The 27,635-nt window shown below is 45.6% G+C and overlaps 1 protein-coding gene across 1 annotated transcript in view; it reads left to right on the top strand.

Moving 5' to 3' along the window:
* Window positions 1–6,226: 6,226 nt before the first annotated feature.
* The window catches only part of LOC126416537 (cadherin-related tumor suppressor-like), a 120,911-nt gene continuing 99,502 nt past the window's right edge, over window positions 6,227–27,635 (top strand). Inside the window, exon 1 of the mRNA XM_050084283.1 lies at window positions 6,227–6,937. Within this exon, the coding sequence (XP_049940240.1) occupies window positions 6,227–6,937 (711 nt within the window). The remainder of the gene's footprint in view (window positions 6,938–27,635) is intronic.

Below are 27,635 nucleotides of genomic sequence, written 5' to 3' on the forward strand. Positions count from 1 at the left end.
TCTGATCGTATCATTTCCTCTTAAAACAGTAATTTTTGTTTTATTAACTTATATTTGAAAGTTATAAGGTTTACATACATTGTTTAAAAGATACATGGATTTTTGCAACTGCTTCTCATGTACTTCAATCATTATTTGATGCTTTGCAAATGTAAGAGTGTTCAAATAGGCACTTTTTGGTAGTTTAATGCCTGAATCAAGTAACAACTTCCATTTCCTTAAAATGTTGTCTTCACATACATGGTGTTAAATACGAGGGCAGTTCAATGAGTAATGCAACACTTTTTTTTTCTCGACCAATTTTGGTTGAAAAAACCGGAAATTTCTTGTGGAATATTTTCAAACATTCCCGCTTCGTCTCGTATAGTTTCATTGACTTCCGACAGGTGGCAGCGCTGTACGGAGCTGTTAAAATGGCGTCTGTAACGGATGTGCGTTGCAAACAACGGGCAGTGATCGAGTTTCTTTTGGCGGAAAACCAGGGCATCTCAGATATTCATAGGCGCTTGCAGAATGTCTACGGTATCTGGCAGTGGACAAAAGCACGGTGAGTCGTTGGGCAAAGCGTGTGTCATCATCGCCGCAAGGTCAAGCAAGACTGTCTGATCTCCCGCGTGCGGGCCGGCCGTGCACAGCTGTGACTCCTGCAATGGCGGAGCGTGCGAACACACTCGTTCGAGATGATCGACGGATCACCATCAAACAACTCAGTGCTCAACTTGACATCTCTGTTGGTAGTGCTGTCACAATTGTTCACCAGTTGGGATATTCAAAGGTTTGTTCCCTCTGGGTCCCTCGTTGTCTAACCGAACACCATAAAGAGCAAAGGAGAACCATCTGTGCGGAATTGCTTGCTCGTCATGTGGCTGAGGGTGACAATTTCTTGTCAAAGATTGTTACAGGCGATGAAACATGGGTTCATCACTTCGAACCTGAAACAAAACGGCAATCAATGGAGTGGCGCCACACCCACTCCCCTACCAAGAAAAAGTTTAAAGCCATACCCTCAGCCGGTAAAGTCATGGTTACAGTCTTCTGGGACGCTGAAGGGGTTATTCTGTTCGATGTCCTTCCTCATGGTCAAACGATCAACTCTGAAGTGTATTGTGCTACTCTTCAGAAATTGAAGAAACGACTTCAGCGTGTTCGTAGGCACAAAAATCTGAACGAACTTCTCCTTCTTCATGACAACGCAAGACCTCACACAAGTCTTCGCACCCAAGAGGAGCTCACAAAACTTCAGTGGACTGTTCTTCCTCATGCACCCTACACCCCCGATCTCGCACCGTCGGATTTCCATATGTTTGGCCCAATGAAGGACGCAATCCGTGGGAGGCACTACGCGGATGATGAAGAAGTTATTGATGCAGTACGACGTTGGCTCCGACATCGACCAGTGGAATGGTACCGTGCAGGCATACAGGCCCTCATTTCAAGGTGGCTTAAGGCCGTAGCATTGAATGGAGATTACGTTGAAAAATAGTGTTGTGTAGCTAAAAGATTGGGGAATAACCTGGTGTATTTCAATGCTGAATAAAACAACCCCTGTTTCAGAAAAAAAGTGTTGCATTACTTATTGAACTGCCCTCGTAAAAACTTTTCCACTTTTAGACAAGTGCTCTGTCTTTCTGCTCTATCAATATGGGAAACAGCCTGAGATTGTCCTACGAAAGGCACCTAGCTTACACCGAGATTTGGACTAAAATCGCCCGTCCGGATATGAAGAACCTTTCGGACTTGCATTTACAAAATGTAAAACTGACGTTTGAATAAATTTTACCTAAAAATTCTGAATTTTAACATCTTTTTCTTATTTTTATTTTTTATGTTTTATTTTTGTTAGTCTCTACTTAGAACGAAACTGCAGTTCTTCTCTGGTTTAGGGTAATATCGAATTTTAAACGTAATTCGTTTTTGATCGTCGTTTACAAAAGTCTTTTCTTTTTCATTACCACAACATGGAAATTTCAATTCATAATGGGTGGCTGGTTGAATGGGGGAGGTGACCAAACAACGAAGTCATCGGTCACATCGGATTAGGGTAGGATGGGGAAGGAAGTCGGCCTGCCCTTTCGAAGGAACCATCCCGGCATTTGCCAGAAGCGTTTTAGGGAAATCGCGGAAAACCTAAATCAGGATGGCCGGCGGCGAATTAACAATGATTTTAGCGAAATAGCGTACTAAGCCAGTGGCACAACAGACCGAAAAGAAATTAAAAACTTCGCGCGGGACGCAATCGCTGCAGTTCACATGGCTCTAATACACACACCAAAAACGTTTTGCATCACTTCGGTTCTGAGAGTTCCGGAAACAGCACAGAAAATTGGAGTAGAGATCAACATCAACATCATTTCCACCCTTTTTATTGCTCATGAAAACCACACACTGCAAGTTGTACCACAATACAGTGAAACCTTCGGAGGTGTTGGTCCAGACTGATGTACACACCGGTACTTCTAATACCCAGTAGCACGTTCTCTTGCATTGATGCATGCCTGTATTCGTCGTGGCATTCTGTCCACATGTTCATCAAGACACTGTTGGTTCAGATTGTCCTATTCCTCAATGCGATTCGGCGTACATCGCTCAGCGTGGTTGGAGGGTCACGTCGTCCATAAACAGCCCTTTTCAATCTATCCCAGGCATGTTCAATAGGGTTCATATTTGGAGAACATGCTGACCACTCTAGTCGTGCGAAGTCGTTATCCTGAAGGAAGTCATTCACAAGACGTGCACGATGGGGGCGCGAATTGTCGTCCTTGAAGACGATTGCCTTGCCAATATGCTGCGGGTATTATTGCACTATGGAATTCACGTATCGTACACCCGTTACAGCGCCTTCCATGACCACCAGCGGCGTACGTTAGCCACGCATGGTGCCACTCCAAAACAGCAGGGAATCTGCACCTTGCTGCTCTCGCTGGACAGTGTGTCTAAGGCGTTCAGCCTGACCGGGTTGCCTCCAAACACGTCTCCGACGATTGCATATGCGACGCTCATCGGTGAAGAGAACGCGATGCCAATCCTGAGCGGTCCATTCGGCATGTTGTTGGGCCTATCTGTACCACTCTGCATGGTGTCGTGGTTGCAAAGATGGACCCCGCCATGGATGTCGGGACTGAAGTTGCGCATCATGCAGCCTATTGCGCACAGTTTGAGTCATAACGCGACGTCCTCTCGCTGAACGAAAAGCATTACTCAACATGGTGGCGTTGCTGTCAGGGTTCCTCCGAGCCATAATCCGTAGGTAGCGGTCATCCACTGCAGTAGTAGCCCTTGGGCGGCCTGGGCGAGGCATGTCGTCGACAATTCCTGTCTGTCTGTATCTCCTCCATGTCCGAACAACGTCGCTTTTTGATAGATAAAATTATTCAGCATGAAAATTTCGATACATCTCTGATTTGAGCACGAAATTTGTCCACCCTGCATGCTCAGTTACAGACGCAAGATTTCTCCGTTTTACCTCATCACCGCTGATTTTGTCCGCGGTATAGAGGTATCGTTGGTGCTGACTCTCGCCTGTTCATGAAATGCAAAAACACCCTCATTTAACTAAAAATAAAATTATATAATTTGTAACCTGCGTTAATACCGTTCTTTTGTGCTGAGAAATTATGCATGAAAGACTAAAACGCGTAAAAACGAAAGAAAAATATTTTGTAATGCAGTTTCCAGACGGGGCCGTATTTGGGACCTGGGCTGAATGTGCGGGCTCTTAACCAAATCATACAAACAGCTGTTAGAGCAGTTTTCTAATCAGAAGTCTATAATGCAACGTTTAGGAATTATTATTTAGTTGCGCAAAATTTTACTATACAATGTATGACGTAGTTGATACGTTTAACAAAGAGAAAAGAATTCAAATTGGTAAAGTATTCAGCACGATTTATTATGATCGCTATGAACAGTTACACTTTTTTTTTTTAAAAAAAAGAGAAGAACTTTAGAAAATAAATTGACACTTACGTACTTGCTACAATCAGCATTTTAGATAACAACACGCTATAAGCAAGTACACTGGTCGCACCGAGATGCTCAACGACGTCCAGCGGATGACGTTGCGTGGGTGCACCGCGGAGCGGCGGAACACTGGAATCTCGAGAGAGCACCTTCCAGCAAGAGTCGGACTGCCCCATTGTTTTCTCCCAAGAACATCTCGAGAAATGACCACGGCGAGAAATTCGTGAAATTGGAGCTAATAGAGAGACTTCCGACAACCATTCTTCTCACCCGCCATTGGCGAAGTGAACGAGGAAGGGGGGATCAGAAGTGGCCTTAGCCAGACACCATTAGCTGGGTTACGGAGTACTATGTAGATGTAAATGCAAATAATCTTACTAGCTAATCATTTCGTGTCCACACTTCATAGAAGTGATAGTACTTGTAATATCTTCGTAACTTAGCTGTATAAAAAAATCACTTTCGGTACTGGGCTAAGACAAATGTGGAGCCTATAATCAGACGTGGAGGTTGGAAGCGCATTTTTGATCAATTGTTATTCTAAAACTCTTTTTGCGGTGCTCTTCGTGTTCATAAGTGACACATAAATTCTTAGAGCAACTTAGATATTAGAAAAACAATTCAGCTTTCCAAGAAATCGAACTCGTTTTAAAGTGCGATCATTCCGTTAATCTTTCTTAGCCACTTACTGTTATCACCCATACGACAGCATTAATATAAAGACTTTGTTTATATTTGTGTGTTGTGGACCACTTGCTCTGTAGCCTGCACATAAACGCAACCCTGTTTCCAAATACGTCCCGCTAAGGATAGAAAAAATAAATCCTGCTACGGGTCGAATATGTGACAGCCCACTGTTCCCTTTGCGGTGGAGTGGGTAGTGTTTGTGTGTGTGTATGTGTGTATGTGTGTGTGTGTGTGTGTGTGTGTGCGTGTGGCGGACAAACAAGACATCAAATGAGAAAAATACAGGGGTGTCAAAATAAGACTAGCGCAGGAATTATTTCGTGCACCCTTAAGATAGACAACCTTACGTTATCTGCACCTGAGGCGAAAATTTGGGCTGTCTATTTTACCGCGCACGACATATTTTCCAGGCCCGTCTTATTTTGCCCACCCGAAGCACACGATGTAAATTGAAGGGTCTACAGAAATGTTGTGTTTAGGACTCGTGCATACTAGGTTCGCTAGACAAACAATGAAACAAATCGTATTAATGAGGTTTATTAAAAGAGAAGTACAAATACTTAACTTTGATCTGAGAATTCTTGTAGTTCTATACACACGATCATCCACAATTACAGAGATAACCGGCCAGGTTAGCCGAGGGCGCTAACGCGCTGCTTCCCGGAGTCGGGTAGGCGCGCCGGCCCCAGATCGAATCCGGCCAGCGGATTGACGACGAGGGCCGGTGTGCTGAGCAGCCCAGATGCGGCTTTTAAGCGGTTTTCCACATCCCACTACGTGAATACCGGGCTGGTCCCCACGTCCCGCCTCAGTTAGACGCTCCGCAGACATTTGAAAACGTTCGCACTATGTCACGGTTTACACTAGACGCAGACGCACAGCCGGGGTAAACTAACTCCGTCCCGGGGCAAACGGGGTGGCGACACGAAGGGCGCCTGCCCACCTCGAGTCGGTAACACCGCCAAACAAGTAGTAGCGAGGCCGACCCTGCACTGAAGTGGTACAAAGGCCCTAGCAAGTGATGACGATCCGCACTTACACAGATGTGTCGTAAGCAAAGGGGGACGTACAAAATAACTAGTCTTTCTTCAGAATTGACAAACACGAGTAACACTTCTGGACCTAGAGAACACTACTAACGAAAATCTGTCAACTGAAGTGCAGTGACTGCTGACCTCTAACTGTGCAACGTAGGAATTGCTAACGATAGAGGCTGCAGTGCGTAAGCCTTCCCCTAGGGGCCGGGGGGAAGGCACTCAGCACGCCGCCGGTCGATCTCTCCTCTGTCGTCCCCGACTGGCGTGCCGGCGCCCACTTTACGCCGTAACCAGTGCAGGTGGTCAGGTGGTGAGCTCGTGTGTCGGTCTGTTCGCAGGAGGCGCACGCTGGGAGGGCGGCACATGGGGGCGGTCGGCGGCGGCGGCGGCTGACATGGAGTGAGGCGGCGGCCGCCCGGGCCCGGGCAGCCATGCCGGCGCCGCCGCTGCCGCTGCCGCTGCTGCTGCTGTTGCTGCCGCTGCTGGCGCCGGCGGCGTCGGCGGGGGCGGCGGGGGCGGCGGCGCCGGCGGCGGGCGACGCGATGCAGTCGCGCGCCGTCGACACGCGCGTCACGCTGCAGGTGGCGGAGGGCGTGCCCGTGGGCACGCTGGTGGGCGCCATCCCCACGCAGCCGGGCTTCACCTACCGCTTCAACGAGGCTCCGCGCGAGTTCTCGCTGGACGCGCGCTCCGGCGCCATCCGCACCGCCGCCGAGCTCGACCGCGAGGCGCTGCGCTCCGACCGCTACGACCTGGTCGTGCTCTCCAGCCAGCCCACCTACCCGATCGAGGTGCGCATCAGCGTGCTGGACGTGAACGACAACGCGCCCGCCTTCCCCGAGCCCAGCATCGCCGTGTCGTTCAGCGAGAGCGCGGCGCCGGGCACGCGGCTGCTGCTGGACGCCGCGTCGGACGCGGACGCGGGCGCCAACGGCGTCTCCGACGACTACCGCATCGTGGCCGGCAACCGCGACGACAAGTTCCGGCTGGTGGTGACGGAGAGCCCGGCGGCCGCCGGCGAGCTGCCCTACACCTACCTGCACCTGGAGACGACTGCGCGCCTCGACCGCGAGCAGGTCGCCTGCTACCAGCTGAACGTGTCGGCGCGGGACGGCGGGCAGCCGCCGCGCTTCGGCTTCCTGCTCGTCAACGTCACCGTGCTCGACGTCAACGACAACCCGCCCATCTTCGACCACAGCGACTACACCGTCTCGCTCAACGAGAGCGCGCCGCCCGGCACGCACGTCCTGCAGGTAGCGGGCGTGGCACTGGAACACAGAGAAACGACCTACCTCACTGCGTCGTTGTGCTCCTCAGTCCTCAGACTGGTTTCCTACAGCTCTCCGTGCTACTCTGTCCTCATATACATCTACGTCGATACTCCGCAAATCACATTCGATTGCCTGGCAGAGGGTTCGTCGAACCACCTTCACAATTATCTATTATTCCAATCCCGTAAAGTACGTGGAAAGAACGAGCACCTATATCTTTCCGTACGAGCTCAGAGTTCCCTTATTTTATCGTGGTCATCATTTCTCCCTATGTAGGTCTCATTCGAAAGAGAAAGTTGGTGATTGGTGATTCGTAGGAAGATTCTTCACCAAATCCTGTATCATTTCTGTCACACTCTCTCTCCTATTTCGCGATAATACAAAACGTGCTCTCCTTCTTTGAACATTTTCGATGTACTCTGTCAGTCCTACCTGGTAAGGCTCCCACACCGCGCAGTAGTATTCTAAAACAAGTCGGCCAAGCGTAGTGTAGGCAGTCTCCTTAGTAGATCTCTTGTTACATTTCCTAAGTGTCCTGCCAATAAAACGCAGTCTTCGTTAGCCTTCCCCACAACATTTCCTAAGTTTTCCGTACAGTTTAAGTTGTTCGTAGCTGTAATTCCCATCTATTTAGTAGAATTTACGGCCTTTACATTTGACTGATCTATCGTGCTACAGAAGTTTAACGGATTCCTTGTGGATGACCTCGCACTTTTCATTATTTACGGCCAATTGCCAATTTTCGCACCATACATACATCTTTTCTAAATCGTTTTGCAATTTGTTTTCGTCTTCTCATGATCCTACTGGTCGATAAACGACAGCGTCATCTGCAAACAGCCTCACACGGCTGCTCAGATTATCTCCCAAATCGTTTATATGGAGACGCAACAGTAAAGGGCCTATAATACTACCTGGGGGAAAGCCACAAATCACTTCTGTTTCACTCGATGACTTTCCGTCAATTACTACGAACTGTGGCCTCTAGCCCGCCTCGGTGGCCGAGCGGTTCTACGCGCTTCAGTCGGGAAGCACGCGGTTGCTACGGTCGCAGGTTGGAATCCTGCCTCGGACATGAATGTGTGTGATGTCCTTAGGTTAGTTAGGTTTACGTAGTTCTAAGTCTACGGGACTGGTGACCTCAGATGGTAAGTCCCATAGTGCGCAGAGCCATTTGAACCATTTGTACTGTGGCCTCTCTGGCAGGAAATCACGAATCCAGTCACATAACTGGCAGGATAAGTACTCAATTTCACTACAAGCCGCTTGCGTGGTACACTGTCAAAAGCCTTCAGGAAATCCAGAAATACAGAATCAATTTGAAATCCCTTGTCGATAGTACTCAACGCTTCGTGCGAGTATAGAGCTAGTTGTGTTTCATAAGAAAGATATTTTCTAAATCCGTGTTGACTGTGTGTCAATGGACAGATTTCTTCGAGCCTGTTTAAGCCTCTTCATCTGCGAGTAACTACTGCAACCTACACCCTTCTGAATCTGCCTGCTATATTCTTCTCTCGGTCTCCCTCTACGGTTTTTCCACGCCACGCTTCCCTCACGCTACCTCACTGAAACTTCTTTATTTCTCAATGTAGTTTCCCTGTAGACCGATGCAACCGTGTTACACCGCCTCGATCCGGCTCTCATTTCTTCGTTTCGACAGAATCTCCGTCCACAGAGGAAAATTTTGAGCTAGGGGAAGATGTGCCAGTCTCGTGGAACCAACTAAGGTTGAAGTGGCAACGGCTCCTATCTTAATTCTTGTATTTTTGCGAATGCAACGGCACCTGTGTGTGGACGCGCATTGTCTCCTTGCCAAAGTCGGCCTTTTTATCGCTTATTTTTTGCAGTTGTCGAGCCGAGAGGTTAGTGTAGTATTGTCCCGTAACTGTTTGACTAGTGGCAAGATAATCTATGGGCAAAATCCGTTTCACATCCCAGAAAAGTGACACCACGGGACCGAATCGACGTGTTTTCACTGTTCTGACTGTTATTTTGTCTCTACTTCTACATCTATATCTATACTTCGCAAGCCACCTGACGGTGGGCGGTGGCGGAGGGTACCTTGAGTACGTCTATCGGTTCTCCCTTCTATTCCAGTCTCCTATTGTTCGTGGAAGGAAAGATTGTCGTATGCCTCTGTGTGGGCTCTAATCTCTCTGATTTTATCCTCTTGGTCTCTTCGCGAGATATCCGTAGGGGGGAGCAATATACTGCTTGGCTCCTCGGTGAAGGTATGTTCTCGAAACTTCAACTAAAGCCCGTACCGAGCTACTGAGCGTCTCTCTAGCAGAGTGTTCCACTGGAGTTTATCTATCATCTCCTTAACGCTTTCGCGATTACTAAATGATCCTGTAACGAAGCGCGCTGCTCTCCATTGCATCTTCTCTATCTCTTCTATCAATCCTATCTGGTACGGATCCCACACTGGTGAGCAATATTCAACCAGTGGGCGAACAAGTGTACTGTAACCTACTTCCTTTGTTTTCGGACTGCATTTCCTTAGGATTCTTCCAATGAATCTCAGTCTGGCATCTGCTTTACCGAAGATTAATTTTATATGGTCATTCCATTTTAAATCACTCCTAATGCCTACTCCCAGATAATTTGTGGAATTAAGTGCTTCCAGTTGCTGACGTGCTATATTGTAGCTAAATGATAAGGGATCTTTCTTTCTATGTATTCGCAGCACATTATACTTGTCTACATTCAGATTCAATTACCATTCCCTGCACCATGCGTCAACCTCCATCTGTGGTCAGAAATCTTGTCGGTTGCTCTGAAAACGGGTCAGGTATTGTTCGTACACTTCCATTCTGATGCGTTTCTGATCCTTTGTTAAGAGTCGCGACACCATATCTAGCAGATAATTTTCTCGTGTCCAGTTCCATTGTTAAAATGCGATACGCTCGTTCGTATTATTTCCCTACAGGTTCAACACTTTCTCGTAATTTCAGTCGACGATTCGCAGTGACCATTTTACGGACTTTGCATATGATTTCTGGGGTAGTGGTATATCTTGGCTGTACACTACGCAGATCGTCATACAGACTGCATCGACCAAATTGAAACTCTTTTGTCCACTTGGAAATAGTTGAATATTAGTCTTGCACTGCGTTCTGGAAATGGAATGAATTTGCTTCGCTTTCATACTGCCTTTACGAAGTATATAACCACTGCTCGGATCTCGATTTTTTCCACCTTCACAGATAACTACACGATAACAACAGAGAAACGTCCGCACCACAGATCTCTACGCAGAGCACCAGCGCGTTTCGTGTGTTTACTAACAAAGGACGGCGTATTATTATTAAGCGGGAACCTCGTTGCCCTAGCGCCCTCATCTAGTGATGATTATGCGAACTTTCCAAACTACGCTCGTTATATAGAATTTACATAATTTTAAAAACTGCCTATTATCACTGTTTCCCTACTCTAATAAGTACATTGTACAATGAATTAGTCACCTCAGGAGATACAGATGCGTTTTATAGACAGGACAATTAGATCGTGTAACGAATTTACTAAACAGACTGCCTGCAATACGCTCTCTGTCCTCTTCTGGAGTATTGCTGCGCGGCATAGAATTCTTACCCAATAGGATTCATGACAAACATTGAAAAAGTTCGCACAAGTGCAGCTCGTTTTGTGTTATTAAGAAATGGGGAAAGGAGTCCCTCAGATAAGTAAATAATGGTGTCAATCATTAAAGCAAAGGTGTTGTCAGTTGCAACGAGATTTTTTCACTAAATTACAATAATCTTTTTTGACCAATGAATGTCTAAACAGTTTCTTGACGCCCCTGTGTTTGGAATAGGGGATGGGGTGTCACTGATGTGATAAGCTAATAAGGGTGGTAATCAGTAAAACAAAGCTGTTGTCCGCTGCAGAATAAGAGCAGTAAGAACTCGCGTGAAAAGTCGGGCAACTTCATTCGTGACTTTTTCGTTGTAACATCCAGACACACTGGCTCACTCCTGTCACTTTGAAACGACTCCAGGTCGATCCACCTTACTGAGATGATTCCATACGACCGGCTGGTACATACACTTCACTTCATTGCCATGATTTCATTCGCTGATGGAGGAGGGTGGTATCACTGCCTCACAGCAGTTGTACACTACCGGTGGCGCTACAAGCGATCAGTGTTTCCTTTCAGGAGAGATACTCAAACTTTGTTCGGTGAGCATATTCCTTAGAACATCATTATCATCAATTTTTAGGTGCCGACTGCTGAATAAAATGCTCCTGCACACTTTCTAGGCACCATATATGCTTACGCCTAGTCGTTATCTCTCGGACCACAGTAGAGGCCTTACAGGGCGACCTACAGTCTATTCTCAAAACTACAAGTCCCGTCGGCGTTTATTTCATTTCCCTGACACTCGCAGTTAGGTATCGTACTTCGTTCCGTTGCCTGATCCATTTATTATTTTCCCCGCCTTTTCTGCTAATAATAATTCTCCTATGTCGCCTAACCAACCGCCAGTCTTTGTGCCGTTCCCGCGTCTGGAGTTTGTGTCTCCCTGCCCTTTGTCAACATCTGTAGTACGCTTCAGCGAAAATAACTAATTAAAAACCGACCTGCGTCCCACTGAAGACTCCACAGACAAACTTCACACACCAAGTGTATACGAACTTAGCTGTGATCGTGTACTGGTCTGACACTCCACTCCTTTTCACACTCGTCAGACATCAGCAAAAACAGCCTGTGAGTGCGTTAGCGTCTATAGAGTAAATAACTGGGGTCAGGAGTGGACCCTTGTTCTATGACAGAGCACATCACTGTTTAGCTGTACACAATTTGTTTAATTTCAGAATTATTGTCAAAGAGGTAGACGAATTTACATCGATTGTGACATGACACTTACAGGACAGTTCACAATATAACGCATTACGCCCCGTTTAGTAGAAATAACCCTGAACACAACAATATCAAATTTAATTAGAAGGTTCTGTACATGATTAGTCTTACTACTACACCGTGAAGTCGGCCAATATTACGAAAAATCATCCGATTCCGGTTCTAAGTTCGGTACTATTTAGGATGACAGTCCAGTCTATGAAGGATGATTAGTTTTTGTGACAAGATGAGCCAAAAGATTACTCGAGGTTGCTCGAGTTCACAGTGGACGGAAGCTGGAGAACCAACAAGTTTACGCATCTGCCAGCAGCCATGCACCTTTCAGCTGCAATGTGCCTTTGGCTGCTTGGCTACTCTCGCCGTCTGAAAATCCTATGAAAAGCTAATAAAACTCTTTACTGATTTTATCAGCAGAAAGTGTCCTCTGTTTCTCATTAGGCGAGACAACACGCACTCATCCTTAGTCTGGAAGATACGGCGATAAACACGTGTATAGACGGCGCAGCATGTGTTCTTCAATGCCCTCTCAGTTCTTGCAACAACAATTAACTATGTGGCTGTTTCATTTCTCCACCATCATAGATCAACGACTCTTCAGCTAAGTCCTAGCTGAATGTCACCCAAAGTGAACGCAGTGTTCACACAAAACTTCTCTTTTGGCGCCCTGTTCTACACTTGAAGCTGGTTCAGAGGAGAGTCCCTGAAGTCTTCGGCCTTGTGTCTTTCGTAGCAAACTGTCCCCCAACTGTGTCCTTTCATGCTTCATGTCATGGCTTTTTCAAACCAATGGGAGTGTTCCTTTCATCTTGCGGAAACTTCCTCTGCCAATCGCAAAGGGCCTACCTCTAAACTGCGTCAAAATATCGCTCCTTTCTACTCCTTCCGTGTTTATTTCAGCCAATGTGCCCGCTCCTGACGCCTAAAATTTACACATGTACGTGAAGAGCGTACCACGAGCATTTCACACGATCAACTGCATCACTGGTCTGTTTGTATCCATCTGGAAGTTCCCCAACGCTGCGCCGCTACCTGCTCCCCTCGATGTATCGCCTGGCACGTTTGCTGTACCTCTAGCTGCAGGTCACCGACCCCTTTTTAGAAGCATTCCGTTGTACGCAGGCCGTGATGGCGCAACTTGCGTCTGCCTCCACACTGAAAAATTTCCTGCAGCAGCTTTTTTCACCTTTTGCTCATTGACATGTAGGATTTGGGTTCGGTGTGTTAATACCGTCGAATTGAGTGTCATCTCTTTGCATTACATACTGTACATTTTGCTAGGAAAATATGCTCATTATCGCCAAAGTATGTCAGGTGATGTATTCATCTCCTTGTTAAGAGGTATAAGGCCTCGTGTAAGGTGCGAAATTGACGTTCATTCAAGGTGCTACCTTACACTGCTCTACACTGGTGAGACGGTACGCCCTGCATATGCAGACACACTTACAAGGGGAGGCCGCCAATTGTGAAATTCAGATTCGATTCATACTGCGCATAATAAAAGCTCATGGCCAGAGGGGTAATGTGGCAAAGCACCAAGATGCACTTCTCAGCCGTTGTCGAGAAAATCGACAGTTAAAAGAAACCGTTGCGGTTAAATACTCTCTACGATTAATAATTTTCTACAGCGTTGTGGTGCAGCGGTAAGCGCTCGGGTTCGTAATCCGAAGGTCGCCGGTTCGAATCTCGCGCCATGCAATTTTTTTTAGTATTTGTTTTTTGTAATTCATATATATATATATATATATATATATATATATATATATAATTCCCGGCAATCAGTTGCAACAATTCTGCATATAATAAGTTGTTGAAAGTCGTTTGTCGTGGAAAAACTGGCGGCTTCGAACATCATTATGTTTTCCGCAAACAAAGTTGTATTTCACAAATGTTACAAATTGTCTTCATAATGTTAACCACGTATAGTTAACGGAAGACGTAGAAACGATATTCCGAAACGAATACGTATAGCATCAGTCAAACGTTCGAATTAAAATAGAGACTCCACGAACACAAATTTGCTTTGGCAGGTATGAAATATAAACTCCGTTACTCGCTCGTTACACTTGAAGGACAGATGTTGAATGGGCCAAAACGAGCCGCCGCATGACAGCGTAGTTGCCTGCTAACTTCGAAAGAAGGTGGATGCGGTCCCTAGCGCAACTTATAACATCGTCGAAAATCAGTGCGGACGGGAGAGCTTTGGTACACCCTGTTAAACAAACGGAAAAATGGAGGCGGTACAATTGGAGAGCGATCCGCCTTCACCAACATGCATAAGCAATTCATTAATATATATATATATATATATATATATATATATATATATATATATATATTTGAATTACAAAAAACTAATAATAAAAAAAAAGTTGCATGGCGCGGGATTCGATCCGGCGACCTTCGGATTACGAACCCGAGCGCTTACCGCTGCGCCACGACGCTGTAGAAAGTAAATAAACGTAGAGAGTATTTCACCGCAACGGTTTCTTTTAACTGTCGATTTTCTCGGCAACCGCTGAGAAGTGCATCTTGGTGCTTTGTCACATCACACCTCTGGCCATGAGCTTTTATTTTGCGCAGTATGAATCGAATCTGAATTTCACAATTGGCGGCCTCCCCTTGTTAGTGTATGGCACGAGTGATACACACAGCTTCGTCAGTGTAGTAATCGGCGGTGGCGGAACATGAAGACAAGTGTGGCAGATGCACACCATTCAGACAAGGCCGTGTTTTATTTAACGAGCCACTCACCACCAAGTGGTTGGCCACAGGGGCCGAGGAGGCAGAAGAGCGACTGTCCAGACGGCCCGTGCAGAGGGCTGCAGGCTGCCGGGCTAGCTGCGAGGTGCGCTGACCCAGCAGCCCGCGCGCGGCGCTCACCAGTCACTGCGTGAGCAGCGGTGCGTCGCACGCACGAGTGCCACAACACGACGTGGCAATGACTCGACTAATTTCGGAAGTAGTGCTGATGGGAACTGACACCACGAATCCTCCACAGCTGTCCATAAATTCCTAAGAGTACGAGGGTTTGGAGACCTCTTGTGAGCAGCACGTTGCAAGGCATTCCAGATAAGCTCAATAATATGCATGTCTGAGGAATTTGGTGGTTAGCGGAAGTGTTTACACTCGGAAGAGTGTTCCTGGAGCCACTCTGTAGCAATTCTGGACGTGTGGGATGTCGCATTGTGCTACTGAAATAGACCAAGTCAGTCGAAATGCTCAATCGACACGAATAGATGCAGGTCGTGCATGAGACGGGATTCTGACGTGTGTGTCCCTTGTCAGAGTCGCAGCTAGGCGTGCCAGCTGTCCCATGTCACTCCAGCTGCACACGCTCCACACCATTACAGAGCCTCCACCAGCTTGAGCTGTCCCCTGTTGACATGCGAGGTCCACAGATTCTCGAGGTTGTCTCCATAGCTGTACACGTCCATCCGCTCGATACAATTAGAAACCAGACTCGTCCGACCAGGCAACATGTTTTCAGTCATCAACAGCCCAACGTCAATGTTGACAGGATCGGGCGAGGCATAAAGCTTTGTGTCGTGCAGTCATCAAGGGTACACGAGTGGGCCTTCGGCTCCGAAACCCCGTACTGATGATGTCTCGTTGAATGGTTCACACGCTGACACTTGGTGTTGCTCCAGCGTTTAAATCAGCAGCAATTTGCGGAAGGGTTCCACTTATGTCACGTTGAACGATTCTCTTCAGTCGTCGTTGGTCCCGTTCTTGCAGGGTCTTTTTCCAACCACAGCGACGTAGGAGATTTGACGTTTTACCGGATTCCTGATATTCACGGGACGTTCGTGAAATGGTCGTACGGGAAAAGCCCCAATTCATCGCCTTCTCGGAGATGCTGTGCCCAATAGCTCGTGTGCCGACTACAACACCATGTTCAAACTGAATTAAATCTTGATAACCTGCCATTGTAGGAGCAGTAACCGATGAAACAACTGCGCCAGACACTTTTTGCCTTATATAGGCGTTGCCGACAGCAGCGCCGAATTAAATATCTCTGTATTTGAATACGCATGCCTATACCGGTTCAGTATAGTATGCTAGACCCAGCCACTCTCACAGACTGAATCTCACTAAAAGACGAACAAAATAAATCCGAAATTAAAGTCAGAAACTGCATCTTAAGGCGGTGTTACACGCAGCATACAAATTAGCGAGACTATATTCGTGTGATATCTGAGAATGAGGGCACTGAACAACTTCCAGCAAACTTTACGCATCATTTGCGAAACTTTTTCTCGCTGATACCACCACAAATTAATGAAAGAACAAAGTTGATTGCATTCTACATTTCAGCTGCTCATACAGTGAAACTTCAACACTGTCTTGACGTTTTAATTTATTACTTCCTTACTACCAACTCCATTCGTAACGCATTTCCAGACAGTATCCACATACACCACTGAATGTACCTGCAAAATTATATCATTGTATGGCACCTAGCTGAGAAGATATGCCGCCATAAACATCGCTTGAAATACTACCTTTTCTTAAAATAGAGCTCAAATTACCCAGACTACACTCATTCAGTGTTTGTTAATGAGAGCACCCTGAGTTTCAAGGTGTTGTATACATGAGAGTTCGACCCCGTAGGGAATCGGGGGCAGAGGCTTCACGTATACAGGGTGTTTCAAAAAGGACTCTACAATTTTAAAAATTCATATAGATTTACTGAGAGAAGATGTCGAGCTGAGTTTAGTGTTATTTTTTGGGGAAACACATCAAGCTTTTTACCTTAAACTAAAGATGTTGTATGTGACTACAGTTGGCTATCCTGCACACATCCCATCGGAAGTCAATTTCTTCCCAAACTCGCTGTAGTAGGTATAACTTGCTAAGTGGCGGCGTATATTCTTGCTCTAAGTTCAGATAGAGAAGCCGGATCAGGGGGTACAAACACGATATACTTGATGAATCCTCTAAAATGCTATTCAGAATTTCAAACCCACCTCACGTTATCCGTTGCTGGGCACTAGGGGTTTATTCCTAGGTACGTAGATCTTCAGCTTTCCTCGACCCGTCAGTCTGCCTTCCGCTCGGTCGTCCTCTCGGTGTTTTCTTAACGCAGCTCATTCGACACAGAGCCCGTTAGTACAGCTCTCCTCATTTCATCCCAAAGTATGGTCAGCCCATCTCCATTTCTGTTTGGTAACACTCGATTTCTCGTCATCAACTTCCGTATTTGCTCTTACCCATTTGCTTATTTTTCTTCCACTTTTTAATATGGCCAATACGTAACTTTCCATAGCTTGTTGGGCAAACCTGCATTTTTGACCTGTTTTAGCATTTAACTTCCGCGCTCTCTTTCCCTAAGCCAGTACTGTAGGGTTTATCACACTCTCGTAGTTTACTTACGGATGCACCATTGATTTTCCCAAATACAGCACTTATTTCAGTGAGTGTCCATCCAGTTGAGCTATATTGCTATTAGTTTTCTGATAGTAGATTATTTTTATGATTCTTCAGGCCTACTGTCGTACTTGCGTTGTTCAGTTTGTCCTTCAGTAGTTTGATGTAGGTGGACTCTATTCGTTGGTTTTCATGTATCAGACCTAATCGTGACAGCGTCGAACTCTTTTTCGTGGTCCATAAACACTATAGAAATTGGTAACTGATATTCGTTGCTTTTTTGGGGGGGGGGGGGTAGGTGGGGGGGGGGCTACGTCCTCTTCTAAACCCAGCTTCTTCTTTTCCATGGTTGTTCCTCTTTAACGTTTTTTACAAACGGGTGGTAGAGATGTTTGAGAAAATCTTGCATACCACTGACAAAACACAGATAGGTCTGTAGTTACTCACTTCTTCGCTGCTCCTTGCTTTGTGAATTTCAACAGTAATAGTGTTTTCCAACTGCCTCCTACCGTCCTCTTAGGAAAACATTTTGTGAACAGCTGTACAAGTTTTTGCAGTCAGCATCTGTCTGTCCTGCTTTTATCATTTCTACTGTTACCCCGGCATTCCCTGAGCTACAACTCACCCACTTGCTTTCTCTACTTGCTGCGGTAGTACTTACGGAATTCACTTGTTCTCACAACCTGAGTGCTCGTTCCCTTACATACACTGTACGCTCTGTTTGCAAAACTTTCGTCGACTCGCAGCAGAAGACGTGACGCGCGCTCGAATGTTGTGCCCACTCAGGCTGCGTCTTTCATAGCCGTGTCGCCTTTGCAGAGGGTTTTGCACACTCGTACGTCTGTCGATTGCTGTCACCTGGACAGCTGTGAGGAGCAGTGAACAACTGTGTTATTTTATTGTAACATTTTTTTATTAATGGCATTGTGTAATCTGTACCACATTTCATCACCAGCGCTATGAACTAACGACAAAGCTGGAAAAGTATAAAACACACTCCCGCACTATGTACACTACTGACCATTAAAATTGCTACACCAAGAAGAAATGCAGATGATAAACGGGTATTCCACATCTACATCTACATCTACATGGCTACTCTGCAATTCACATTTAAGTGCTTGGCAGAGGGTTCATCGAAACACAATCATACTATCTCTCTACCATTCCACTCCCGAACAGCGCGCGGGAAAAACGAACACCTAAACCTTTCTGTTCGAGCTCTGATTTTTCTTATTTTATTTTGATGATCATTCCTACCTATGTAGGTTGGGCTCAACAAAATATTTTCGCATTCGGAAGAGAAAGTTGATGACTGAAATTTCGTAAATAGATCTCGCCGCGAGGAAATACGTCTTTGCTTTAATGACTTCCATCCCAACTCGCGTATCATATCTGCCACACTCTCTCCCCTACTACGTGATAATACAAAACGAGCTGCCCTTTTTTGCACCCTTTCGATGTCCTACAACGGTTTACATCAGTTTACAGCTTGAGCATTTAGCTATATTTCGACATAATCACCATTTCTGTCGACGCATATTTTAGACGCTGTGGCAGTTTTTGTATGCCTATGACATACCAGTTCGCTGCCATGCTGTTCAAAAAGTTGTGAACCTCTTCTTTCACCTCATCGTCGGAGCTGAATCGCTTTCCGGCCAAATGTTCTTGTAACCTAGGGGACAGGTGATAGTCACTGGGCGCCAAGTCAGGACTATAGGGGGGTGGGTGATTATGTTCCACTTAAACTGTTGCAGGAGAGCAACGGTTTGCTGAGCGATGAGTGGGCGACCGTTGTCATGCAGAATGTGTACGGCCTTGCTCAGCATCCCTCTTCTCCGGTTCCGAATTGCCCGTTTGAGTGTTTTGAGAGTCTCACAGTAAAAAAAAAAAAAAAAATGGCTCTGTGCACTTCTGAGGTCATCAGTCCCCTAGAACTTAGAACTACTTAAACCTAACTAACCTAAGGACATCACACACATCCATGCCCGAGGCAGGATTCGATCCTGCGACCGTAGCAGTCGCGCGGTTCCAGACTGTAGCGCCTAGCCGGCCGCTCCGGCCGGCTAGTCTCACAGTATCTGTCAGCGTTAAATGTGGTCCCAGTGGGCATAAAGTCGACCAACAATACCCCTTTCCGATCCCAAAAAACGGTTGTCATGACTTTACCGGCATGTTTGTTTGAATTTCCGCAGTTTTGGCGAAGAATGGCGTGATCGTTGCTCGGTCTCAGGTGTAAAGTGCTATGCCCAGGTTTCGTCACCCGTGACGAATGAGTCCAGCAAGTTGTCCTGTTCGGCTGCGAGGCGGTGAAGAAACGCGCGAGAAGCATCAACTCGTTGCCGCATGTGGTCCTCAGTCAGCATGCGTGGCACCCATCTTGCGCACACCTTCCGGTAGTTCGATGTTTCCGTTAAAATTCTGTGAGCGGTGCTTCGGGAAACCTCAGGAACCAACGTGCAGAGATCATCCAGGGTGATCCGCCGATCTTCACGCGTGCTTTGCTCAACCTTCAACACTGTCTCCTCAGAAACTGACGGTCTCCCGGTCCTTTGTTCGTCGTGAATTTCGGTCTGACCAGCTGCAAAGTCTCTACACCACTCACGAACATTTTTGACATCCATGCACGACGCACCATACACTTCCGTCAATTGGCGATGCATTTCAATTGACGGAGTGCCCTTTGCGGTCAAAAACTGAATACTGCACGCAATTCGCATATGGCAGTAACATCCAACGGGAGCTCCATTCTCAACGGCTGCCAAACAAAGACTGAGCGCCTCAGCGCGGCGTGTGCGTGTTTACACACAGCGCGTGAAGCATTCTTCATAACAGGGTGACCAACTGGCACACGAACAGTCCTGTACTTACAAAAAAAAAAAAAAAAAAAAAAAAAAAAAATAGGAGACCGTGCTTTTGGGATTACCCTGTACGTCGTACTTCGATGTAGCGTATATTTCGTTAAATAGTAGCTAGCAAAAGTAAAAAGATACGGCGTTTTGGGGACATAAATTGTCAAATAATGTTTTTAATGAAGCCAGAAGGGGCGTACTTAGAGGTGGCGGTTGCCGCTGCAGGCAGACACACGGCCCTGCCGGCGTGCGAGCCGCTCCTCCTCGGTTGGGGAGGCCGCAGCGGACTCGTCCGGCGAAGGTCGGTCTGCGCCGCACCGAGGCGGCGTCGCGTGTTGGCCCACGGAGGACCGCGCCGCTGCACTGCCATTACCCGTTAGCTGGTACCGTGCGAAAAATGTGCGCTAATCACAACATCCGTCTGCGATAATAAGATTACCAAATTTTGCAATTTGTTTCCACTTCAGTGAATATCGAAGGTAAACAGCAGTTTACAAGCGTGATAAAGTATAAATGCTAATATTTTTACTGCGTTTAAATCTTAATTTGCGTTACAATATGAAAAATTAGGTATCTGTTCTTCATGAAATAGTTTACAAACTTGATTATTCTTCCGCAAAATTAAAGACATTAAATATTAGTGTTTCCAATGAAATAATTTGTAAAGTTGGCGTGTTTTCTGAGATACTTTGATGTACAGGGAAGTAAAGAAAAATTTTCAAATTTTCTGCCAAATTTTACATGTTTTCATGGAGCTCTGTAAGTAGCTGGGTTTATCACATTTCTTATATGTCGTCATTCTGTTCAGTGCATAGGTACAGTAACGGCAGTTTCTTTTCTCTTATCTAGCGCGTCACCTTCTTCTCTTTTTGTTGGGCCGCCATCTCGCTGCTCTTCACCCACAATATTTCGGATAGTTTTCCTAATTTTTTCCGGTAAGTTAGAAATCTGGAGCCTTCTCTGTATATGTCTTCTGATTAAGCTCATTCCCATGCTCTCCATGAACTCAGGTCTTGACTCTGTTCCCTTATGTAAATGCGTAACATTAGCGTTTGTGCAGCTCGCTGATATTAGAAAGTAAAATATTGCCAGTGACCACCTCCTCCTTCGGCGGTTCGCTGAGTAGTTGCTCTACGTCATGTATAGAGCGTCTACGCCAGATTTCATGGCATTACAGAAATTAATAATTTCTGGTTTGTTGCTTTTTTCATCGGTATAAGTACAGTGGTGCATTGAAGAAAGCATTATAACTCCTTTCGTTTTTGTTCTCTTTTTTTTAAACAAAAGGCAGTACTATGAATTCTTTATTGAAAGTATAAATACGGGAGCCCACTTCCTTCTTTGCGTCGGAAAGAAACTCTTTTGGAACTTCTCTTTTCTTGGATTTTAGAGTTCCAACATATGTCAACTTGTTTTACAGCACCTCCTTACACAATTTAATGGAGGAAAACCAGTTGTCTGGTGTGATATTCCTGTTTGTTCCATATATCACAGACTGTGTTCGCTTTTGGAACTTTTTCTCTTCTTCTGATAGTGATGCTACATCGCAATCTTTCCCCACATAAATATAAGTATTACATAAATACGATGAATGTGCCTCTGTGAGACACATGACCTTTATGCCACATTTACCAGGTTTCTTGGGCAAATACATTCTGAATCGGCATCTGACTAAATGGGATTAGCCTCCTGGCAACACAAACATGATCTCCTTTGGAGTATATCTTCTGACAGAAATAAAGATGGTGAAACTGTTGGACACAACTACTATAGGATCATCTCTTTTCCTTTGTTCGCGAGTAGATTCATCATCAAATCTGAGAGCCACCAGTAAAACTTCACTTCGTTTTAGAGACATATGTTGTTGTTGTTGTTGTTGTTGTGGTCTTCAGTCCTGAGACTGGTTTGATTCAGCTCTCCATGCTACCCTATCCTGTGCAAGCTTCTTCCATCTCCCAGTACCTACTGCAGCCTACATCCTTCTGAATCTGCTTAGTGTATTCATCTCTTGGTCTCCCCCCACGATTTTTACCCTCCACGCTGCCCTCCAATACTAAATTTGTCATCCCTTGATGCCTCAGAACATGTCCTACCAACCGATCCCTTCTTCTGGTCAAGTTGTGCCACAAACTCCTCTTCTCCCCAATCCTATTCAGTACCTCCTCATTAGTTATGTGATCTACCCATCTAATCTTCAGCATTCTTCTGTAGCACCACATTTCGAAAGCTTCTATTCTCTTCTTGTCTAAACTATTTAGCGTCCACGTTTCACTTCCATACATGGCTACACTCCATACAAATACTTTCAGAAACGACTTCCTGACACTTCCATCTATACTCGGATGATATCAAATTTCTCTTCTTCAGAAACACTTTCCTTGCCATTGCCAGTCTACATTTTATATCCTCTCTACCTCGTCCATCATGAGTTATTTTGCTCCCCAAATAGCAAAACTCATTTACTTCTTTAAGCGTCTCATTTCCTAATCTAATTCCTGCAGTACCTCCCGATTTAATTCGACTACATTCCATTATCCTCGTTTTGCTCTTGTTGGTGTTTATCTTATATCCTCCTTTCAAGACACTGTCCATTCCGTTCCGCTGCTCTTCCAGGTCCTTTGCTATCTCTGACAGAATTACAATGTCATCGGCGAACCTCAAAGTTTTTATCTCTTCTCCAAGGATTTTAATTCCTACTCCGAATTTTTCTTTTGTTTCCTTTACTGCTTGCTCAATATACAGATTGAATAACATCGGGGATAGGCTTCAACCCTGTCTCACTCCCTTCCCAACCACTGCTTCCCCTTTATGCCCCTCAACTCTTATAACTGCCATCTGGTTTCTGTACAAATTGTAAATAGCCCTTCGCTCCCTGTATTTTACTCCTGCTACCTTCAGAATTTGAAAGAGAGTATTCCAATCAACATTGTCAAAAGCTTTCTCTAACTCTATAAATGCTAGAAACGTAGGTTCAAAAAAAGGCTTTGAGCACTATGGGACTTAACTTCTGAGGTCATCAGTCCCCTAGAACTTAGAACTACTTAAACCTAAGGTCATCACACACATCCATGCCAGAGGCAGGATTCGAACCTGCGACCGTAGCGGTCGCGTGGTTCCAGACTGTAGCGCCTAGAACCGCTCGGCCTGCCCGGCCGACTAGAAACATAGGCTTGCCTTTCCTTAATCTATTCTCTAAGGTAGGGTCAGTTTTGCCTCACATGTTCCGACATTTCTACGGAATCCAAACTGATCTTCCCCGAGGTCGGCTTCTACCAGTTTTTCCATTCGTCTGTAAAGAATTCGTGTTAGTATTTTGCAGCCGTGGCTTATTGAACTGATAGTTCGGTAATTTTCACATCTGTCACCACCTTCTTTCTTTGGGATTGGAATTATTATATTCTTCTTGAAGTCTGAGAGTATTTCGCCTGTTGATACATATTGGTCACCAGATGGTAGAGTTTTGTCAGGCTATCAGTGGTTCTAATAGAATGTTGTCTACTCCTGGGGCCTTGTTTCGACTTAGGTCTTTCAGTGCTCTGTCAAACTCTTCACGCATTATCATATCTCCCATTTCACATTCTTCTACCTCCTCTTTCATTTCCATAATACTGTCCTCATGAACATCGCCCTTGTATAGACTATGTATATACTCCTTCCACCTTTCTGCTTTCCCTTCTTTGCTTAGAACTGGGTTTCCATCTGAGCTCTTGATATTCATGCAAGTGGTTCTTTTTTCTCCAAAGGTCTCTTTAATTTTCCTGTAGGTGGTACCTATCTTACGCCTAGTGATACATGCTTCTACATCCTTACATTTGTCCTCTAGCCAACCCTGCTTATCCATTTTGCACTTCCTGTCGATCTCATTTTTGAGACGTTTGTGTTCCTTTTTGCCTGCTTCATTTACTGCATTTTTATATTTTCTCCTTTCATCAATTAAATTCAATATCTCTTCTGTTACCCAAGGATTTCTATTAGCCCTCGTTTTTTTACCTACTTGATCCTCTGCTGCATTCACTATTTCATCTCTCAAAGCTACCCATTCTTCTTCTACTGTATTTCTTTCCCCCATGCTTGTCAGTCGTTCCCTAATGCTCTCTCTGAAATTCTCTACAACCTCTGGTTCTATCAATTTATCCAGGTCCCATCTCGTTAAATTCCCACCTTTTTGTAGTTTCTTCAGTTTTTATCTACAGTTCATAACCAATAGATTGTGGTCAGAGTGCACATCTGCCCCTGGAAATGTCTTACAATTTAAAACCTGGTTCCTAAATCTCTGTCTTACCTTTACATAATCTATCTGAAACCTGTCGGTATCTCCAGGCTTCTTCCATGTATACAACCTTCTTTTATGATTCTTGAACCAAGTGTTAGCTATGATTAAGTTATGCTCTGTGCAAAATTCTGCCAGGCGACTTCCTCTTTCATTCCTTAACCCCATTCCATATTCACCTACTACGTTTCCTTCTCTTCTACTGTCGAATTCCAGTCACCTATGACTATTAAATTTTCGTCTCTTTTCACTACCTGAATAATTTCTTTTATCTCATCTACATTTCATCAATCTCTTCGTCATCTGAGGAGGTAGTTGGCATATAAACTTGTACTACTGTGGTAGACGTGGGCTTCGTGTCTATCTTTGCCACAATAATGCGTTCACTATGCTGTTTGTAGTAGCTTACCCGCATTCCTGCTTTTTTTATTCGTTATTGAACTTACTCGTGCATTACCCCTATTTGATTTTGTATTTACAACCCTGTATTCACCTGAGCAGAAGTCTTGTTCATCCTGCCACCAAACTTCACTAATTCCCACTATATCTAACTTTAACCTATCCATTTCCCTTTTTAAAATTTGTAACCTACCTGCTCGATTGAGGGATCTGACATTCCACGCTCCCACCCGTAGAACGCCAGTTTTCTTTCTCCTGATAACAACGTGCTCCTGAGTAGTCCCCGCTCGGAAATCCGAAAGGGGGACTATTTTACCTCCGGAATATTTTACCCAAGTGGACGCCATCATCATTTAACCATACAGTGTGGCCTACGTATGTGCGCTAGTAAAACGATACTATCGTGGAAATGAAACAGTGAATAACTTCAACTCACGACTGAAGCACAGTCGAAATCTCAGATCAAAGTAAAAGTCCAGGTGTGCCAAGAATGCGCTGAGAAATTTTATATCCGCCTATGAGACGGGCGTTACCAAGGGTTACAGTGTTGAAAGTCTCTTCGGGTTTGCTGCCGGTTGCTAAAATCGATTCGATTCAATATTTCGGCCATACAAGTGGTCGTCATTTTCAGGAGAACGCTGCCAGTTCTGAATCCCGCTGAGAATGCTTTGCCGGACAAAGCGAACTGCGCACGCAGCCGCATTGGCAACTAAGTCGTTCTCGTGGCCAACCGCGGCGACGTACCACTAAAAGTAGCGCTGGTCGTGTCGCAGGGAGAGTGCGGTGGTAAGTGACCTGGGAAAACAATGTCGTGGGCAAGCGCGATGGCCCGCTGCTGACGTGATCACACGTGCTGAGTGCTGTGACAGCGCCTGCACAGGTGTGGAATGAGGGATTCGAGTACCTGCCCCAAAGGAGAACAAGCAAAAGTCACACAGTCCCAATGATGATTTGCATAAATGTGTTCCCAGGCTGCAATTTCATCGAACAATGCAGCTGGACAAAAATTTTGCAGCTTTTGTTACCCAGATCTGGACTAACTATGAAATCTGCGCTATCTATGATATTTGGGTTAAAAAGTTACCAAATAAACAGGTCGTCGAGTGCCAACTATACGTGGTAGTTTCAAAGAAGATGTGACACATTGAATTTTGATAAAGAAGCGTCGGAGGTAAAGCGCGAAAGCAGATCCGTAACAGTTGTAGTGAGCTTCGCCTAGCTACTTTGCTCACTTACCTCGAGCAATCAGGTAACGCGGATTCGTGTGCGTCTCTGAGGCGGCGCCTCGGTGTTGTCGCAGCTCTATAAACGGCAGTTGTTTTCGTCTAGCATCCGTTTGCACTTCGCAGTTGAAAGCTGGGGACAATACTGCCAGCTGCCAGGGAGCTATAGTGGTTTATTCGAAGGAAGTTTCCAAGAATGTTTGCCTATCGAAGCCGCGGGCCCGAAACGGTAGATATCGAATGCACGATTCTAAACCGACCACTTGCGTGGGGACTGTGGTGGCGGGAGTTATGGGCAGTGTTTACAATGGTCACTACAGCAACGACAATAGAAGAACGTTGGCCGGCCGTTGTGGCCGAGCGGTTCTAGGGGCTTCAGTCCGGAACCACGCGGCTGCTACGGTCGTAGGTTCGAATCCTGCCTCGGGCATGGATCTGTGCGATGTCCTTAGGTTAGTTAGGTTTACGTAGTTCTAAGTCTGGGGGACTGATGACCTCAGATGTGAAGTCCCACAGAGCTTAGAGCCATTTGAACCATTTGAAGAACGTTGGCTAAAATACTTGCGATTATAAAGGAAATGACGTATGTCACTCGTGGTCATGAAAAAGTCCATTTGATATGTATGCTGCGGGGTTGTCCTGTTACCGTTCGTCGGTTGGCGGTCAGCGCTCTGGTTTTCGGTTGACACATACAAACGCCCCTCGCCCCGTCACTGCCCCAACGTGATACGCACACGTGTCGAGCAGGTCTTGCCGTTTGTCTCCGCCTCACGTCAGAGGCATTCAAACGTAAGAGGACAATCGGAGCGCGTGGCGCCAAGTTTCCGTAGTTTAAAAATTGTGAGTTGTCGACCTACACAACATTACTAGTTTTGGTTTCTACTGGCATCAGCTATCCAGGGTGAAAATTTCGTGACGCAATTTTTCTCCAGCTAGCATATATATATTGAAAGAAGACTCAATCTAGCAAATGAACAATAAAGTTCGACACATACCACTGATCAATTATGCGCAGCAGGAATTCCGCACACTTCCTCTCATCTACAGTTATTTCGGTTGTTGTGCGTATACGACAGTCGCTATGCAACATCACGAGTGGTGTCTGTTCTGTTGCACATGTTCGACAGAACATGACACCTATCCACACAAATGTACTCTACAGTTTTGCTACTTCTAACTAACGGAGTGAAGGCAGACCTCCAAAAGAACATTTCTACAAACTGCGAGAAGTCTTTTTACATGTTAGGTTAATGTCCTCCCATACAACAGTTTCATGCGTAAGAAGGTAAAATTACCGTAAGTGGGATTCGAATCTATGACCCCGCGTGTACGTTGATCTGATGCTCTACCAACTAACCCACGGAAGCTAGGGTGAACAGCTGTTCACAGAAACCCTTTCCTGCCATGTAGTAGTTCTGACGTCTTTTTAATTACCGCTTACACGTGATCTGCTGGACGACAGGACATAATACGAACTAAGTCGGAGTTTTGGTTGACACTCTATCGACACACAACGTTTGGTACCAGTCTGAGTGAATGACATCTGGAGGTTTGGGTGTCAGCTGCTTCAAGTTGGAGTGTACTCAGTCGTTCCAGGTCGCGCGACAGTGCACCTGCGAATGCCCAAAGCCTTCCCGAGACAGCCAACGTGCGTTTGGACGTGACGAGATCAGAAATGGTTTTCTACCATTGTTTCCGTTAATTGGTG

This window comes from Schistocerca serialis, chromosome 8 (genome assembly GCF_023864345.2).
Source record: "Schistocerca serialis cubense isolate TAMUIC-IGC-003099 chromosome 8, iqSchSeri2.2, whole genome shotgun sequence".
In the NCBI taxonomy this organism is placed as follows: Eukaryota; Metazoa; Arthropoda; class Insecta; order Orthoptera; family Acrididae; genus Schistocerca; species Schistocerca serialis.